Genomic DNA, 20,938 nt, shown 5'->3' with positions numbered 1-20,938 from the left:
TGTTTTGGCATACTGACATCCGTAATGTATAGATCGGTTGACATGTTGGATGCACTACTGGCAGATTTCTCACGTGCGTTTACACAGAGCAAGATTTATGGTAAAGAATTTCTGACAGCATTTTACAAGATACTCCCAATTCAAGACTTCATTTTCGAATTTGCCTTGAACGTTTTATCGCAGAAAAACATTACAGTTAAACATTATTAAATATTTTCCTTATGTTAAAGTACATAATTGTATAAACTAATAATTAATTTATAGAGTTGAATGAGCAACTCCACATTAAGTAAATAAAGAGCGTCTAAAATAAAAGGATATTGAGTATTTAAAATAAAGCATAGAATGCTTTTATGGTGACCAATAAAATCAAGAATAGAGTTCGTTGCTAAAAACAAGTTATTTAGTTAACATGATCATATAAAAATTTGAAAAGAGTTTTTGAAATTTGTTATTTTTTTGCAGATAGAGCTTCAAAGTAGGGAAAACAATTTATTGCTGCATTATTTTTTTTTAGAAGTGCTTAAAATATTTTTTGAGGGCTTATCTTTTGTTGAAAAATCTAGTTATGCACCTTGTATGTGGGACTCAAAAATACATTGACTAAATAAGCAAAGGAATTCACTTATCAAAGATGATTATGCAAGCCTTGCTCTTAAACTTCCAATATAAATTTATAATTGAAACAAAATGTCACAGTGTTAAATTTTGATGTAAAAAGACCTTCAATTTAATTACGTTTTATGCCATTCTCATTTTTTACAAGTTCCATTAAAAATATAATATGGGTATCAGTTTCGTTTAATGACCGTCAAAAATTACCGTAATTGCATATCAATTTGAAAAAAAAAAAAACTTTATTAAATACAATTTTTAAGGATATTCATTTTTACTGTTCTAATAGCTTCTGATTTCTAAGAATTTATTTGAATATTTTATGAGCTAGATATCACTTTTTAAGTTCTATTACATAAATATATATATATGCATAGAAGCTGCAGATATATGCTTTTTAAAAATTGCGTGTGAGCATTTACTTTGATATGTTAAAAGACAAATTAAATAGTTTTTGGTACCTAATTGCTTCAGAACAAAATAATTTATCATAATATTTTAAATTATTCAGATATAAATGTTTATTAAATTCTTTTTTTTTTGACATGAAAATATATTTTGCCCATATAGTTTCTTTAGATGTTCAACAAATATACAAATCAGTTTTTGATACGTACTTAAAAAAAAAAAATTAACACATATTTAAAATTTGAGCTTAGTAATAAGATTATATAATTTAAAAAATTTTAAATGGCTTTTTTGCATATTTAAATAGCAAAACTACCAAACTTTTTATTCCAATCTAAATAATAATTTAAATCTTCTTGAGCAACACTAGCCCTAACTTGTTTCAACGCATCAAGAAAGTCTATTAGTTCAATAGGTCGCACTTGATCAAGAGATACTGTTTTAATTTGCTCGGGGCCAATACTTCTTATAGGACCCATAGCAGCTTCTTTGCATAAATGAGCAACATCTGACCCTGAATAACCTTTAGTTTTATCGCAAACTTCATCTAAATCAGCTTTCGAAAGATTATGCTGATGAGCAACTAAGAGTTTTTCTATTATCTGAAGTCTTGCAGACACTTCCGGTAGAGGCACATACAACCGTTTTACAAATCTGCGCCTCGCAGCTTCGTCTAACTCGTGAGGTCGGTTGGTTGCTCCGACAACAAGAATTCTTCTTTCATCGTTTGTTTTGGCTCCATCAAATTGAACAAGAAATTCGGTCTTAAGTTTCCTTGTATGATCTTGTTCTTGATCACTTCGTTGTGACAACAATGAATCTATCTCATCAATGAAAATAACAGCTGGTTGGTGCAGTTGGGCTACAGCGAACAGAGCACGAACAAGCTGCTCACTTTCCCCAACCCATTTGGAAGCTAATGATGAAGCACTTATACAAAAAAAGGTAGAATTTGATTCTGTAGCAATACATTTCCCAATTAAAGTTTTACCGGTGCCGGGTGGTCCAAACAGCAGGATACCTCTTGGGGGAGCTCTTAAGCCTGTAAAAATATCTGGCCTTAACAAAGGCCAAATAACAATTTCTTGAACAGTAGATTTAACAAATTCTAAACCAGCTATGTCAGTCCATTTTATATCGGGACTGAAATCCATTATCTCACTTAAAATTATGCTTACAATTTTTGCATCAAAATTTTTTAGAGTTGGATGATTTTTAATGTCTGATGATTCTTCAGCATTACATGAACTCATAGATTCTTCTTGCTTTCTATCATCACATGCTCTTTTCAAAGGATTTTTATACAAAGAACTTGCTGGTAAAAAGCTATTTTTAATTGAATCTTTTTGAGCTTGTTCATTCTTATTTGAACGGTTAAATTGTTTTTTGGAGAAACGGGACGCAGAATCATTACTTTCACTAACTTTTCTTTTAAAACTGTTTTCCGCAACTGGGTATTTGGTGTGAAACTGATTTTTAGAATCCCATTTTTTTGCATCATAGTTTGTATTTTGCCTCACACTCGAAGTTGATGTGTCTGTTTCATTACTATTAATAGAGTTTGCTTTAAAAAATAATGGTTTTTGTTTAAGTTTTAAACTATCAGATTGAGGTTGATAAGCAGACATTTTAAAATTGTTTGATGTGTGAGAACTGTGATAAGCAGGTGAGTTATCTTTCAAATTTTTTGACTTATAAGCAAATAAACTATTTTCAACGAACTGAACACAAGTTTTCAAAGCATTTTGCATTTCTAATTGAGGATTTTTATCTTTCGTTAAATACCGAACCCAACTTCCATCATCCGGAACAACAGGCAACAATCCTTCTTGCTCTTGTTTATCGATTATAGATGTATATTCTGAAATAAACTGATTCTTCAACTTCTCAGTGCTATCTTTATTGATATTCTGAATCGAACAGTGGATATCAGTTTGTCTTATAAGGTTGCGCAATTCATCTATTGCTTCGGTGGGATTATTTTTTCGTCTTAGTAAACGAAAATGAGAATCTGTATATAATGTCTCATTCAGCTTTTTGGAAGAATCAAGATTCATATTAGAACAAGCTATATTGAAATGAATAATAACGCAATATCTTATTCTCTCAACATAATCAAATATAAAAATGAGCGGGTTTTGATTTAATTCTGTTTGTTTAGATTTTTGATTGGTCAAAATGCACATGGGATGCTGCCATTAGAGTTGTATTATAATTTGATTTGAAACTGTTTAAGAGTAGCTAATAGTTTCGACATAATTTCATAACCTAACAGTTAACAAACTAAAATTTAAAATATTTTTTTAAATCAATAAATTTTTAATGCTTAGCATTAAAATATTTTTCATAACTATAGAGGCAAATCGTAAACTCTATTAAATACACTTTAAAAACTTTTTGAACTCATATTGCTGTTTCTATCATACAAATTTGCACATAAACGAAACAAAACTGAAATAATCTGAACGCTTTCAATGTTACCGTATAATTCTATTCGATGTAATACCGGTTGAAAGAAGAAGTTAAAGTTGTTTTTCAAAGTAAACTTTTGATATCTTTTTTATTTTTATAATTTCTATTTTTTACGAAGTGTAATGAGAGAAGTGTACTTAAACAAAAGAAGATAAAATTGCGTTATAATTTTAGAAAAACACTAAATACACTTTTTCAGTGTAAGTATAAGATTATAATGGCTGATAAAGAACCTAGAAGAAGAAAGAAAAGGAAAGATTCTCAAAGAAAAGGTAAATATATTTTCGAAAATAAACTTGCCATGAACTTAAATATGAAACAGTAGTCATCGCTTAATGTGCTCACTCTTGGACATTACAATGTTGATAATATTAACCGATTGATAACAATAAACGAATCACGAAATTAGAGATAAATTTACTATATTAAGCCGCACATAATAAATAATTAAAAAAAAAATTCCCTTGATATTTACGTAATGTATATTTCCCTGAAATTATAAATATTATTCAAAATTGAAAAAATAATTAACTGTTGATCATCTACAATTTTCTTATGAAGCTCATTTATCTGTCTCTCGTGTTTCTTAAAGTAATCAGAGTGGTATTTAACTCAACACTTTAATTGCATTTCACATTTTCGGTTACCAGTTATAAATATTTAAAATATCGATCTTTATTTTTAGTCTTAATCAGTTCTATATTTATTACCCAAATCGTCCGACTCTATGCTAACAAGGTATATAATGTTCTCTGTTCAGATAAGACACTTCTCCTCTGACCCATGAAGAAAATTATCCAGTGGCCTTAACAGCTAATCACCACATTTTTGTCCATTTAAAGATTTTAGAAAGAATAATAAAAATACTATAATATTTAACAATGTTATGATCACAGAAAGCATTGAGTTTAGGATACAAATAAATTTACTAAATTCCCGCTGAGTTCGTATACTAACAATAAATAATTGATAATATTAACTATTGCAATAAGCAGAGACCTCTGTATGTAATACTTTTTTACTATTAAGGACATAAGACACAGTATGATAAGGAAATGTAAATTGTAATTTAAATTGGAAAGATAATTTTTTTCCAATGGATATACTTTTGATCTTAACAAATGTTTTAGTGCCATAATTATTCATAATTTTATTTTTATCTCATCATTGACTATGGAACAAGTGCGTTAGTAGATGATTGTGGGCAATCTACAGAAATTTAAAACATTTCTAACCTTAAATACTATGACATTAATTATATGATGTTGATTTTTGTTTTTAGGGATTACAAAAAACAAAATGTTATATTTTAGAATAGAAAAATTGTTTATAAATTGCTAAATTTATTAAAGAAAAGATTGTAACATACTGAAAAACTTAATCTTTTTTTGGGATTTTTTTCAGCCTAGTGCAATAAAATTGTTTTCTAAACATGTTTTCATCATGTTATGTTTGGGGTCAATTTTCTAATTACCCAAATAACATTTTTACATAAAAATCAGATTTGAAAAATGTATGCTTATTTCCTTTTGGCTTTTATATGTCAAAAAAATCTGAAACTTCAATTTGTTTCAGCTATGAATATAATTTGCAGTTATAGCAATTCTTTCATAAATTTTCTTGTTAATTCCTGAGAAATAATGTAGTTATTTTACCTATGATTTTACTTATGAGATACTATTAATATTATTTAAATGTTATGTTAAGAGATAGGTAACATTAAAATTCTAAGTGAAATTTAAATTCGAATCGGAGTTTGAAACAGAGATCAGAAAATACAATAACCACTTAAAAAATAATAAAACAATAATTTTAGAGAAATCATAAGTAGTACTTAGTCAACTTAGAATTTACATACATAAGTCAACTTAGAATTTTCTAAATAGAATCTGCAGAAAAAGAAAAATATAAAGACAATGCAATCCTTAATTTACCTAATCAGTTTATGTGTCTCAAGTCTTTTTCTTTTGGTTAATTATGACACGTTCTACTATTGTATCTTCAATCTAAAGAAGTTAGTACAACTATTAATTTCCTGGATTGATCTAATCACTTCTGAACATGTTAATATAACTTACATACATTACCTATATGTAAGCATACAGGAATTACATAACCAGATATGTTTTGAAGTAACCTCTAGCTGATGTAAATGCATCTTTATTCCTAGATGTAAGAAGTTTAAGAAATAACTTTTCAAGTTCTCTTTCGGGATGCATTTTCTTAATGTCATCAGCATCCTTAAACCTTCTTCCTATAGTAAATTTTTCATTGTAAATAACAAAAATTCAGCAAGATATTTGTTCAAACAGTATGGATAGTGGTTAAAAAATTTTATTATTTTTGTATTTAACTATAACTACTTTATTACAAATGTAATTAACTACAACTGCTTTTTTATGTAGTCACTATAAACTACTTTCAAAGTGAAGTGACAACTTCACTTCTATTAAGAGACGAACTTTGCTAGAGAACTTGCATCCATGTTCTTGTGAATGCACCCATGCTCTAGAAAACTTGCACCATGAGAACTTTACACCCATGTTCAAAATGGTTTTGAATTATAATTTGGCTCATTTAAACATGAATTATTAAGAAATGTTTATTCATGTTTACATATGCCACTTTGTTATTCTGAACCATTTTTACATATTTATTCTTTTAACTTTCAACTTTTTATGCCTTTCTCAATAGTAAGTATTTAAATTAAAAAATGCTTGAAAATGCTTTGTGTTTAATACTCTTTTATTTCCTCATATAAAGTACATAAAAAATTCCCTTCACATTGATATAACGTCAATGTTTTGTGAGTGTACGTACATTCACCTTTTAAGGTATGGCCAAATTTATAAATTAGAATTCATAATGGGCAGTTTAAATATTTGTAGCATCTAATTCTTATTAATGCTCGGCCTTAAAGACATTCTCATTGCGGCGTCCATTAATAGACCAGCAAAGATTTGTACTAATCATATTCAAGAAATTTGTTTCAATTGATCCATGTTTTTTTATTAAAATATTAAAAGTAGTTCTCTGGAATTACTACAAATTACTGTTTTTTTGTTTCGCACTTCTCGTTACACTACTTTTTTTTTTTTTAAAGAGCAGCTCACTATGCTACATACTAAGGGAAAAAGTATTGATTGAAATTCGCGATCACAACGGTCAAATATGCCGTCTGGGGAGAAGACCGGTTCCATGTCTTGACCCTCCGCCCTTCCCTCTCCTCCTCTTCTCAGTTGTATAGGAATGTACTGTAATATTTCTCCCTATCTTAATATTTATCGTATTTACTTGTCAAAAATATTTTTTTTAAAATTTCCACTACGTTTTCTTTTAGATTTATGTTCAATGTAGTTTTCAGTTCCATATAGTTTAGCAACTTAAAAGTTTTTATTCAATTTAAAAATCAAGATAGAAGCTGACATACTTCCTTCTCCTGTGACTCTCCATGCTCTATGGTGAAAGCATGTTAAGTGTTACTATAGGAAGAGAGTGTTGCTCAATTCCACTTATAGCCCATTTTGATCACCAATAGAACAGTAGTTTTGCTACTTGTAGCAGGCGACTACAGACCACTCAGTGTAGAGAATAATTTATCGCCAAAACTACTGAAACGAAAAAAAATTTGACAAATAAACAGGGTTTAATAATTTCAAAGTCATTGGAAAAAAAATCAGAATTTGACCAAAACTTGGATTATTTTCACTGAGATTTTTAAAAGTTGCTTCTGAGACTTATATAAATATGGCAGTACATTACAGGCAGGTGAAAGTAATTTTGAAACATAGTAAATAGGTTTGTCAATGGTATTATATTTTAAGGAATTACATATTTATTTTGGAAATAAATAGATGCACCTTGCTTTTTGTTCAGCATACTATATATCTGCATGTTATTATTATTATTTACTGGCATATGTTACTTACGTACAATTATATCAGGTATGAGGGAAGCTTTGTTTGTAAAACTATTATAAAACAATTAATCTAACAATAAAAAAAAATCTCTTATCATTTTTAAAGTTCTTTTCTTTTCATTGTTAAATTTTATTGTTTGCACAAAAATCTTGGTTCTCAATCTCTATTATTTTACTCTGGAGAAATATTAAAAAACTATTAATCAGGTGTCATGGTATAAAGGAAATTCTATGACCTTTAATTGCAATGATATAAAAAAAAATGAAAATTTTTAAATTACTGTATTTTTTATTTCTTAGAGATGTATAAAAAGAGAATTATATATCTGAATCCATTGTATGGTGAGGTGTGGTATAAACTATTAGTTAATAATATTTTATAAAAAAAATACAAAATTCATTAAATTGAATTTTCTTTTAATTTCATTAGGCTACTTTAGTTATTACTAGTTAATTTCAAAGAAGTTTAATTATAATATGAGTATAACTGAAAATTTCACAATTGAAGAAGTTTACATAAATACACAACTTTCTCATTGAATAATGTTTGAAAAAGTGATTTTTTTGTCAGGAAAAAATTAGATGAAAGGTCCTCTTTTGACTGCAAACAATTAGTTGGTTAATATCGATTGGAAATTGGTAAAATGTATTTATCATTTATAAGTTCTCGGTGAATGTAGGTCACCTCTGTGCACCTAAATTTCAATGTTAACTTTGTAAATAAAATATTTATTATTTTTTTTTTTTTAATTGGGCATCATAGTAGGCAAGGCAGTCTACTATTCAGTGTACTTTGGAATCTCTGACATTAGTACTTAGCTGGGTTGGCTGCTAAATACTAATCTCCAGGTTAAAACCAATATGGTTTTTCACCTGTTTTAAACCACAGTTTAAATTATTATTATTATTTATTTTTTTAAAATAATATTTATGAAAGTTTATTTTTTTTATTATTTATTGTATAAATATAGTTTTAGTTTGATCAGAACCAAATAAAATTTTTTTTAAAAATTTTCTACTTTTAAGTTTAAATTTTAATAGGAATCTGATAACCTGAACATAAATATATAATTTTTGAATGTTTAGATATCATAGCTTTCCTGCAAAAATATCCGCAAAAGTAAATGGATGTGAGCAAATTGTTCTAAAAATGCTTAAAATTAAGTACAAAATTCATTTTCTGAATTTTTTTTTAAATTGCTTATTACAAGGAAAAGCATTTAAATGGAATAATGCTGGTCTAAGTTTCGTACTTAAGATTTCAGTTTATGTTTAAAATTTTTAGTTATCAGCTTAAACAAATTTGTATTGTATTATGATTTTATTCATTTTAATAATATTTTGTGTTAAAAAAAACTATTTTACCGAAAAATATGCGGCAGTCATTTGCAATATTTGCATTGCATTGCATTTTATTTAATTAGAAAAATTGCAGACCTCTTAGTGGGCTAAAGAGAAAAACCAGGACATTATTTAGTACAGCATATATGTATCAGGCTACTTTTAAAAAGAACTAACAATAAGCTAAAGAACTATTATTTGCTCTACTTAAGTAGTATAAGAGCAAATTTTATTCCAAAAATAGTAAAATATACTAGACTTATTTTTTCTGAAAGAAAAAAAAAAAGTTCTAACGATTTTTCCAGTAGAATTCTATTTATAGAGCACTGAATAGCTTTGCACCGCGGATTGAATTTAGATCAATATTTAATAAATTTTAATGGTACTGTTCCTTAAAAAATAATCAGTATATACATATTTGTATCAATATTCCTTCATACCAATGTGTATTTAAAATTTGAAATAGAGTAGTTCATTACTTCTTAAGTCAAATTTTTTAGAGTGGGGTTTCAATCATTTCAAATGAAAACACAGTGAATGTACGTCTTAGCATTTGTGCTCAAAAGTAAATTTCTGGATGAGCTATTGATTAAAATAAAGAGGTATTAGATCGAAAGTCAAAATCTCTGGACAATTCGAACTGATTATTCTAAGAACTAACTGCATTAGTGCTAGCCTAATACTTTTCACCCTAATTTTCTAATATTTAATGTTGATTTACAGTGTTAACGTCTGATTGAATCTTTATTTCTGATAAGTATTTAAAATCTTAATTTCTCTGGTAACATCTGACAAAAATTCTACATCTAGTAAATATTCAAAATCTATATTTTTTATTTGCGTGTCGCTTATTTTTTTTCCAAATAAATTTAAGTTAGCTTGATTCCGCAGTGCTTCATTATCAGTTTTGCTTGTGCTCTTTTTTTTCTGTTGGTATTTGGCTTGGAGGTGCATCATACACTATAATAATATTCAGAATCTATATTTTAATACAACGTCTGTTGCGTTTTCAAATTTTTTTTTTTTTTGGGACTAAAATTTGCGCTTGTTCATATGTTACTTTTCCCTTCTGAATATTCGCGAAGTCCTCTCTTGTAAATATTCGGAATCAGTATTTTTCTTTTAATTCGTGTCGTATTTCACTCCTGATTTTTTTTTTTTTTTCTTAAGGAAATTTGACCGTACTCCGGAAATTGGTATACATAATGCATTTTTTTCAGTAAATATGTGAATTTATTTTTTTTAACAGCAATCGAATTTTCTAGCCGAAGTAGATTCCCACTGCAAATTTTTCTCGTTTATCGTCCTTTTCTTTCTTTCTTTTTTTAAAGAAATTATCTGTGATTTTAAATAATAGAAAATGCGTCTTTACTTTTAGTCTTCGATAAAATTATTTTATATTTAAATTTATGTATTGGCAGTAACGCGTCTATCATGTAAGGAAAGAAAAAAGAAAAAGAACCAGAAAAATCTTAAGCTTTTCAAATTTCTTCGGGAGCACGAAACACATTTTTCTTTTTTTTAATTAAAGGAGATAGTTTATTCTTGCAGGCATCTTCAATTTGGCAGACAACCAAGATTAAAAAACAAAACTGATCCAAGTTCTTAAAATAGAGTTCCATTTTATGCTTAAAGGCTTACTTAATTCATTTACCCTTTTTCCATACAACTATAATAATTATTTCATTTATGAAATTTTAGTACCAAGACACCGTACAGCAGCGAGACCCCTTACAGCTTGTATTCTTAAGGCTGTTTTTCGGAGGCTCCGTCGTATTATGAAATGATGCTTTATTGCGAATAATATGTTATTTTTATAACTGCTGTAAGTTTGCAATTCATGACTGTTGGGTCAAGTTTAGCCTATCTAAAACCAGCGCTGTCTACTCTTATTTTGAAAATGGCGCAAAACGTCAATATGTTTTGTGAAAATGAGAAGCGTTTGTGGTCTAATTTTTTAATATCTAAAATCTTACTCCACTGCTGCCTTACTTGGGCTCATAAAAATGCACAAAAATTGAAAATAAGGTAGTGATTTTGATAACTTTCATCTGGGTGGGAAAATGTCGCCAAATTGGCAATTTTTAAGAAAGTTTAATAACTTTTAAAATATTTAAGTTATTTGTCTATTCTAAAGTCCATAAAAATTCATCATGGCAAGATTAGTTTAAAATCATCGCATTGCTTCAAGTGTAAGGCACTTAAACTAAGGCTTTTTTAATTTTCCTTGGCGACAAGGCTTCGATAAATAGCGAAAATGGAGCGCGTTTCCCCAAGAGTAATATATTTACAATTGCAATTTTCTTATTTCAGTAATTCATAATACAAGAAAAATTAAATTGGTAGAAAAATTTTCTTACATTTATTGAATTTGTGAAAAGATTTTGCGAGTAGGGTTTTTTATTTTAATAATTTTTCTTTCTCGATCGTGGCTTCCCATTGTTGCACGATAAACAATTCTCCTATTTTTGTAGCAGATTTGTCGCAAGGGATAAAAAAGTAGGATAGATTTATCGTTACACAAAATTTCCTGAAGAATCACTACCAATCACGTGACTGGACGTTTCTGTATTTCCCCTTGATGATTATTTTATGTATGTTTAATGCACGTTTTACCAAATCAAATCCTCTATTACGGTCTTTATGACATTTATACACGTCGTGCAAATAAAAAATTGCCATTGACTATCAAAACTCTCAATTTTTGTAAAATATAATAAGGTATATTATTTGGTGGTATGTTTTTATATTACCAATTGAACTGCTAAATATTTTATATTGCAGGGCAGTGAAGCGCTCGCGTCCCAAAACCTACTTTTTTTTAAAAAATAAATAAATTATAATCTAATCATCAATGTTCACTTTATCTTTGGTAAAAAAATAGTCCTATACATATATAATAATTTAAAAGAATGTTGGTTAGTTGGTTTCGTAAAATTTATAATAAGACCATTTGTTATGTGGAAGATTAATTTAATTTCCCTCTAACTGCTGCTCAGTTATAAACTATTCAATACTTTTTGCTACATCTTGGGAAGAAAGAAAAAACAATCCTATATATTTGTTAGTTCACATATGTATAATATATACAAACGCCGTTTGTGGAAAACTTAGTATAAGTAAAGAAAAATTCTTTTCTGCAGTCGATATATTCTTCTCTACTCTACCCCTCAGTCAGCCCTATTTTTTGTACTATTTATATTGTATTACTATTATTTTGTATATTTTGTACTATTATTTTTTGTAATCAGTAGAGCAAAAAAGCAAGGTTATTTAAGTGTAGCAGAATTGGAAAGTGATTTTTGTAGAAATATTTATCAAATATAATGGCAATGAAATGTTTCGGAGCGACTTAGATTTTAGATACAGTACAAATAAAGCCAAATAGAAGGTAAACCAATAACTAGGTTTTATGTTTAAAAAAAAAAAAAAAGCTGCTAATTTTAAAGAAATATATGCAGGTATTTACAATAAGCAATATAAAAAAAATCAGGGAATTTCTAACAAATTTCCTCAAAATTAGGTGACGACGAAAGTGTTGAAACTAATTGCAAGAGTCAATAAATTGCTTGAGCAAAGTTTTTTTTTAATTGAAATTTTGTGTTTTCTGGAAGTTATACCCTTCATCTAAGTCTTTGTAACTGTTAAAGAAATCTTGGTCGAAAGTTTTTCTCAAAATTTATAATAGGACTATTCGCGTTTCGAAGATACGTTAAACGTGTTCAGCGTCATTACTTGATATTAAATCCGCACCTTGTGAAAAATTTAAATAATACAAGTCCGCGCTAAAAAAATTAAGGATTCAGAAACTTCTTTTGTTCTGTTTAGAATTTTTTTTAATTACTTTTGTTTATTATACATTTTGGCTCGTATGATAAAAATGCATTTAAGGATTTTAAAGTCTAAATATTCGATGAACTCGTATAACCTAGTAGACAATTTAAATTATTAACAAAAATGTTTAAATTCATTCATTAAATAAAGACCTTAAACTTCGTATCACGGTTGCTGCGTTCAAACCTATATGAATTTCGAAGCAAGCGCTTTCGAGCGATCGATTTTTCACTTTATCGCAATTTATTAGCAATTGATTATCGTGTATTGTACTTGGAACTGATTTGTGTAAATTCGTAAATCGCAACACATTACGCATATTGCAGCACCTATCTACACAATTATTAAATTGCATCATTACAAATATAAAACTGATTCGTCAACCGCTTTTCAGATGTGATGAAACACCGCTCATTTGTGTTTTTAGAAGAATATAACGGTTATTTTTTCTTCAAATGTACGCGAATTTCTCACGGATTTTCGTTAGCTTTTTTTAAAATTTATGAGCTCAGCGTCTTACAATAGATTGAAATAAAAATAACTCTCTATTTTACAATAATTGTATTTAAAGTTTAGTTATTTATAGGTTATTATTATATGTAAAATGAATTAAAGAAGTTTTATAAATGAAAAAATATTTTTATTGTAATTAATAGCGTCATTTTTCTGGGGCTCGCCCCCCCCCTCGTGGCCGCGATGTTTATGGGGGTGTATTTACGCCACTGTTTTTTATTATGTAAATAGCCGCATTGCGATTTTAATTTGCTTTCAAATTTATCATTCCAAGTTTTTTTTTTTTTTTTCCTTCCTCGCTATATGGCAATTTGAGTTACTTGAGTGTAACGTATATCAAAGACTTTTTTTAACGTCGTAAAAAAAAGTCTTTGATGTGAGGAGTATAAGATTAAGATTTATTGATGTGTGTTTATTCACATTTTTTCTTTAATAAAGCATTTTAACAATCACCTTACCGAGGGAAAAAAAAAAAAAAAAAAACGCTTTATCAGCTAAATTTATGCTTGTTTAAATAGAATTCTCTTGATTTGAACACTATTTTTGTTTCAAAATTTGCTTACAATATTGAATTAAGCTGAGTTTATTTCTTGCTTTAATTTTAAGGGCGTTTTCTTTTTTTCCTGTTTTTTATTTTTTTAGTATAAATGGAATATTTATTTTCATAAACATAGTATGGAAAAGTAAAATTTTTCTTTCTTAAGTACTATTGTGAAAATGAAGGAACTCAAAGCTTGAAAAGCAAAAATAATGATTGCTCTTGTAACTGATTGTCATACCAACAAACGCAAAGTAAATCTTAAATCCTATTGTTACAATATAGCCTTGATTATTAGTAATAGTTAGGATGACATTATTAAGCACTTTCTTAAGCAAACTCATTTTTAAACTGCTAATTAATTTGTATGAAAAATGTTTGCACTAGCTGACTTTTTTTTAATTATTATTTCTGTTTATGAGATAATTTCTAATACTTAAGTATATGTCATTTACTTAGTAAATTTATTCATACTAGTAAATGGGCTATTGTAAATATTATGTAAAATATTTAGTTTGGATTTTACATTCTAACAATATAGAAAAAAAAACACAGCCTTAGCTTTTTTTCTAATCATTTTATAATTATAAGTTACAATTAGCAATTTTATTTAAGTTGGAATTTTTGTAATAATTTTCGATTTCAGCAGTAAGTTAAGCATGTGAAAATTTTCTTAACAAAAATGATAGGTATGTATAAAAACTATCAGTTAATTTGTGCTTTTCGTGTTATTCTTACAAAAAATAATTGTTTTTTGAGAAATTTTAATGGAAACCTTGCATTCCTACGGAACCCTTTAGCTTATAAAAAGCTATTATAGCTAGCTATTAATAAAGTATTTTTTACTATGGAAAAACCATTTCTGATTTAAAGATTTATCGTATATATTTCTGCATTGTTACTTAAGTATGGAAAATGAAAGTGTTTTTAAAATAAATGATACTTACCTGTTTTTCTTTTGAGATTTTAATTCTCATTAGTGAAAAATAACTGACAGACCTGGGACTTGAGTTAATACCTGTAAAAGTTCAAGATGTCCTCAATATTTTTACTTTCTTATGATTTATTAACTTTTTTACAATTTTTCATTTATTCATTGTTGTATGGATTATCTGATAATTGTGCTTAGTTCATTTTTCAGATGATATGCATTCAGAGGACCAAATTTTTATGAGCACTCGGTCAGAAAGTAAAGATTCTGATCAAGAAGTTGAGGAAGAGATTATAGTAACTGCACATCAACCAAGTGGTTTCGCCAAAATAGTCTTTGTTCTTTTGTTTTCTGGTCTAGTTTTGTCAATGAGTTTTATATTCATTTCTTTGCATGGAACTGAGAGTAAGTATGCTTTCTCACTATAACATAAGATTTTATGTTATTTTATTTGTGTGATAAAGATTTTAGTTTTACTAAAATCTTTAGTTGAAAACTAAACTCAGTGGCACGACAGCCCATAGAGGGCCAAGGTCTACTGTGCCCATCTCAGTTTTTTTGACCTTGGGCTCTGGGGTGCAGGAGCAGATGTTCCGGTCAGGTGGTCATCTAAACGTGAAACCCCCAGTGTTTAGTTCCCAAGCATGCTTGGTACTCAATTATCGACCCACTGAAGGGATGAAAGGCTGAGTCAACCTTGCCCGGCCCGAGGATCGAACCAGAGACCTGTGGCACGACAGCGCTACCGCTCAGTGACCGGGCGACTTTTACAGATTTTGAATTGATCATTAATTTCGCACCAATAATAGAAATAGGGATCAATCTACAAAAAGTCAGCCCTTTTTAAGTCCGTTCAATAAAATTCAAAACTCAAAAAAGCCCACTTTGCATAAATCCCAAGTCAAAAAAGAATTTTTAAAATTACTAAATACACCTTATGAAAAATTTAAAATATTGAAAATGATTCTTTTGCAAAATTCATTTTTTATAATTCATGATAAGTACTTGCATTCTCACAACTTAATTTTCATATTCATGAAAACAGCGTTCCCACAGTACTTGAAAAACCTTGAAAGTCCTTGAATTTTGATGAAAAAAATCATGGTCCTGAAAAGTCCTTGAATTTTGCTATAGGGTACTTGAAAAGTACTTGATTTCTTTGGGATTAAAATAATACTGATCTTTGTTACAAAAAGCAGTAAAAAATAATAAATAAATTCGAGCAAAAATTATAGAAATTCTGATCGATGCAATTTTTAATGCTTGAAGTGAAAAGGGGTTAAAGAAGATGCAAAATTTTTCTCTCCTAGATTTTTCGCACCAGATTATTGTTCATCTCTGATATTTAGAAAGCTGAAATTTCTCTCAAATTTTAGTTTTTGTAGTCATAGTTTCCGAATGATATATAGTGTTTCGTCAATTTAGAAATATGTTCAATGTGTTGACTTCATTATTATGACAGGCTAATATTGTTATCCTATTTGTTATTTTAATTTTTATTAGAAGTGTCATTAGTTTATTATCATTTATAATCAGATTTTTACATTTAGTTTTTACAGCTAATAAATAAAATTAAGTTCTAGATTTCATGGATTATGAGTAAACATCGTGATAAACATTAAACTGATTCTTGATTTATGGATCAGAATTCATGTAAAATCTTTTACTATTGCGATTCAAATGAAAGTGATTAATGAATCACATATCAAGTGATGCTTTAAAGTAATTTGCAAATTACTCATTGGGATTCGTATTAAAATATTTTATGAATCACATGTGTGATTTATCAGTCACACATGATTTCAGTTAAAGTTATTTCTGAATCATATGATATGATACATATTTAAGTAATTTCAGAATCATGCATCACAATACTCATTCAAGTAGTTTACAAATCGCACATTTGGAATGGTATTAGAAGGATTTAAGAATTACACATCACGATTCACATGAGAGATTTAAGAATTACCACTCACAGTTTTCATCAAAATGATTTATGAATCACACATAGCTGTTCTAAATTAAGCTCCTTTCGAGTCACAAATTACAATTTGCCACATAATGATCACTATTCATATGAAAATTATTAGCTAATCACACATCAGAATTCACATTAAAGGGATTTATGTATCCAATATTGTGATTTACATTCTGTTAGTTCTTGCGTTTTATATCATTTGCTAATCATATTGTGCCAATTTGAGAAACATACACAGCATTCAATTTCGATTTACAAATCGCACATTGTGATACGTGATTTATGCAATCTTCAGAGACTTACTTCACCTTTCTTATAATTTTGATTTACATATAGTAAATCTAGATTCGTATAAATGCGATTTTTTAAAAATAATGCATGTTCACACAATTTTTGAAATTGCGCTTCGCATTTTATGGATCTATTTTAAAGAAAATAAAGCTTGGTAAGTTTTAATTAGTTATCTATAAAATATTGTTCTACAATATATTTTATTGTTCCCCAAATACATTACTGATACTCTGAAGTAACAAAATCAATAATGTGTTATTAAAATTGAAACACGTATGCTAAATGGATCAGTGTTTTCATCGCAGAAAAAAAATGGGTGAGAATTTCTCACCCTTTCTCAAAAACAGGGTGAGATTTCAAAAAGTTAAGTGAGATTTCTAAAAATTAAAAAACAAAAATACAAAGAGACATGAAAAAAATCATTTCTTTAATTATAATACATTTTTAATATCTTCTAATTTTTAAAGCATTGAATATTTTTGCTGCATCATCATATGGAAAATGTTCTATATCTACTTTTTCATCAGCTATTCTCATTAGGTAACTCAAATGCGTATTTGTTTCGTTTTGATCGTTTCTACCCACATTTGTTTCATTTTCATTTGTCCGTTTCGGAGTAGAAGATATTGCCTTTACAAGGTATTTGTCCATCTTGCATTAATGCGCAAAAAATTTTAACGTCTTACATGAAGAAACCTTACCTACAGTAAACACGTGGTTGCAGAGAAATGCGTTCTGAAAGAGGTTCGGAGGGATGGTGTTCTGTAGTTCTTAAAGATTCTGAACAATACTGGTAAACAGGGAAGCTAGATAATGGGGCAGATGTTGAAAATAATGAAAGATCCAGGAAGAAAAGTGAAACGGATTTTATTCTAAATGGCGTAATGAGAAATTTTTTTCAAAATGCGAGAAACTCGAGAATTTTGAAATTGGTTTATAGAATGCGCAAATTTTTCGCGGTAATCATTTTTTAATGCGAGAAAAGAAAAAAATATGCGAGATTTTCGCGTTCTCGCGCTGTAGTGAAAACACTGTGGATATATTTTGATATTTTATCTATTTATATACATTTTCTGTATCCTAAAATTTGATTTAACATATTAAAAAAATTTTAATAGCTGTGTAATTACTTTATCAATTATTTATTATGCTTGTTTAATGTAATATTATTTTTCATTAATTTTAATTTACTTCATTAAATTTTTCATAAAAAATTTCACTGATGCAAATTTTTAACTAGTATCCTATGTCAATTGGAGTTGGGTTTTTAGTTGGGTTTTTTTTGTTGTCAATTTATGTCAATTGGGATTTTTTAATGTGATTTGAAGCAGCAATATAACTATCAACCATTTGGATTAGTAGCTGATAAATTAAAAAAAAAATTTTTTTTGTTAAATACGCATTGTGTTTTGAGAATGTGCAATTTCTGCTTCGAGGACATTGTAAAATTTGGTTGATATGTACTTTATCTTAACTGTAATACTGAATGGATCCATGAATAATTTGATTTTAGGTCCTTGAAAGTCATCGAAAAGTCCTTGAATTCTTTTTTGAAAATTGAGTGGGAACTAATTCTTTTTCAAATTAATGACAAAAATGCATTTAAATGTTATTTTTTCAACTACCAACAATAAATAGATTAGTTTGTTTTTTATATTAAGTGTTTAAATGTTTATGTAGTTCTTATAGGGATGTGGTTTTGAAAAATATAAATTTATATTATAGAAGTAAGGCAGATTTTGATGAAATTTTTTCCCCACAAATTTATAAAAATAGGATTGTGGCAAAAAAAAAAAAAAAAAAAACTGAGATTAATTTTTCCCTATGTGTTATTGCCATTTAAATTAATATGAATATACTCTATATATGTTTCTTAACCCCTTAATGTTCGCATAATTTTTTATACTCACGAAATATAATATAAAACCAAGTGTATGTACAGTGCGGAAAAAAAAAAATTAACCACCATGAATAATTTTGGATCCCCTCACACCTGTTTCTTATCTCCCCATTGTTATTTCTTTGCTCAAACTTTTTCCTTTATCCCATTTCCTTAAGCAACTCTACAGGTGTTTGTCTTTTTACTTCTCTACCTCTATTTAACATTTAGACACTGAGGAAGATTTTTGTTTAGAGAACTAAAATAAGTATGTCAATTCATTACTTTGATTTGGGCTTTATTTGGCCTTTTTTTTTCTTTTCGCTTTAGTCTCTACATAGTACAAAGTATTACCCTTTTTTTTGTTGGGTAAAGGAATGTACCTAATAAAACCAATAAATAATATTACCAATAAATTCAGTAAAATTATTTTATTTTGAACTTATAAGTTTTGTATTATCTTGTACTGATTTTATTTAATGTTTACTTTCCGTTATTTCATTATAGGAGGTTCAGTGGATTTATTTGATGATCATCACTCTGAGGAACATGAACCATTACATAATTTGGACCAAGTAGAAAATGACAGCTCTATTCCAGATCATTCAGACGGGATGGAAGTTCACGATTCTCATGAGGAAGAGGAAAAATGGAGCTCATCTGATTTTCTATCAGGTATGCTTTCTTTTCTTTCATATAAAATACCTACAGAAGTTAAAGATAACACTTATTATTTTTATTTTTCAAGTTTTCTGCTCTTAATTTTTTTAGATGCTTTCTTAAAAATTAATAATTATATTTTTTTCAGGGAACATTATGGATATGTTGCCTGATATTGGAGAAATGTTATCTTTCAATAATGAAAATACTAAGGAATTTAGAGAAAATACAGAGTTTCCAGACAGTGAAAAGTTGGATACAAACTCTGAAGTAAGGAATCTTTTGCTTGCGTTAAAAATTAAGAATAAAAACTGATGCAATCTTTTGTAAGCTGAGAGCCACCAATTCTTTTATTTTTGATGTGTGTTCAGGCATGCATTCTTGACCGCAAACAAATTGTAGTTTTTACTTCCTACATCCTAATTAGTTATACATTGCCCCCGTGGCAGAATCGCAACGACACAGGAACATTGTCGCAGAACGTTGGAGTTTTTGCGGAAAGATTTTTCTTTTGAAAAAGGCAAACAATTTTACTTTTCTTTTCTGTAGAAATTTACACGTAATATTTGAATCATGCCTTAAGATAACCACTTTTTGACGCTCTCAATTTACGCTGATAGTATCGTAAATCGATGTCATGTTTGGATTGTATTTTTGGCAGTTATTGAAATTGATTTTGACGTGGTTTATAAACATCTCGATATATTTCAAACTATATGGAAAATTCAAATTGTGCATTTGAGTATTTACATTTTAAAGCAATAATTCTATCTAATTTTTGGCGTTTATTGCTATTGATTTCTCCATAGATTTGAAATACGATTTTATTTATTACAACAACCCAATTTCAAAACGAAACACGCATTTGAGGAGTCCGATTTGCGTGAATTCATCGCCGATCTTTTTTTTCGGCAATTACTACTACGAATTTCATGAATTTTAATTTTTTTTTTATTGTGACCTTCATTTACAAAATGCGAGGAAGGAAATAATCTGTGCGTTCCCCCCCCCAAAAAAAAATGCAAGAATATCACCCATAATATTAGAATTTAAAAAAAATATTACATGTTCAATTAAAAAAATATATTAAAGTTTTTTTTCTTTGTAAACTTCACCTTTGTTATTTTAAATTAATAACTCATATGTCTGTTATTATTAAAAGTATCTTGCAGAAAGATATTAGTTCTTCAGAGTTTTGTTGCAGATAGTTCGAAAAAATTCTGCCACAGGGTACATTGCATACATTGTAAAATCTCATTTCTCCAAGTCGTGGAATTTATTTTTAATATATAAGAAGTTTGCAATTTGTTAGTGGTCAAGAATATGCACCTGAGTGCTATGGAATAGTTGCTCTTGTACTTATTCCAGTATTATTAACTTTTTAACAATTGTAAGAGTAATTATAAGATGAGTGAGTTAAGGAATGAAGTAATGATTTAATAAATGTGAGCAGAATGATTTTATTAAAAATGTGTAATACATGTAAATCTAATAAATGAGTTTGTGCAATGTATGGGTGAACAAATGAATGATCAAATTATGTATTTTTTCTTTACATG

At 28.3% G+C, this 20,938-nt stretch overlaps 2 protein-coding genes across 3 annotated transcripts in view; one reads left to right on the top strand and one right to left on the bottom strand.

Moving 5' to 3' along the window:
• Positions 1 to 1,111: 1,111 nt before the first annotated feature.
• LOC107438453 (uncharacterized) lies at positions 1,112 to 3,297 on the bottom strand. Its single transcript, XM_016050753.5, has one exon. The coding sequence runs from the start codon at positions 3,207 to 3,209 to the stop codon at positions 1,323 to 1,325; it is 1,887 nt and encodes a 628-aa protein (XP_015906239.1). The 5' UTR covers positions 3,210 to 3,297; the 3' UTR covers positions 1,112 to 1,322.
• A 257-nt stretch (positions 3,298 to 3,554) lies between these two features.
• The window catches only part of LOC107438443 (aspartyl/asparaginyl beta-hydroxylase), a 32,253-nt gene continuing 14,869 nt past the window's right edge, over positions 3,555 to 20,938 (top strand). Inside the window, exons 1-4 of one of the 2 annotated variants that reach the window (XM_043050168.3) lie at positions 3,555 to 3,767; positions 14,782 to 14,976; positions 19,227 to 19,394; positions 19,528 to 19,649. In XM_043050168.3, coding sequence (XP_042906102.2) covers positions 3,713 to 3,767; positions 14,782 to 14,976; positions 19,227 to 19,394; positions 19,528 to 19,649 — 540 coding nt within the window. In that variant the 5' untranslated portion in view covers positions 3,555 to 3,712. Of the gene's footprint in view, positions 3,768 to 14,769; positions 14,977 to 19,226; positions 19,395 to 19,527; positions 19,650 to 20,938 lie in introns of both variants that reach the window. The other variant, XM_043050167.3, reaches the window with a different exon arrangement.

The sequence above is a fragment of the Parasteatoda tepidariorum genome, chromosome 5, assembly GCF_982258835.1.
Source record: "Parasteatoda tepidariorum strain Cologne lab strain chromosome 5, Ptep-v5.0, whole genome shotgun sequence".
Classification (NCBI taxonomy): domain Eukaryota; kingdom Metazoa; phylum Arthropoda; class Arachnida; order Araneae; family Theridiidae; genus Parasteatoda; species Parasteatoda tepidariorum.
The sequence above is the reverse complement of the archived record's forward strand: the minus strand, read 5'-3'. Positions and strand labels throughout refer to the sequence as shown.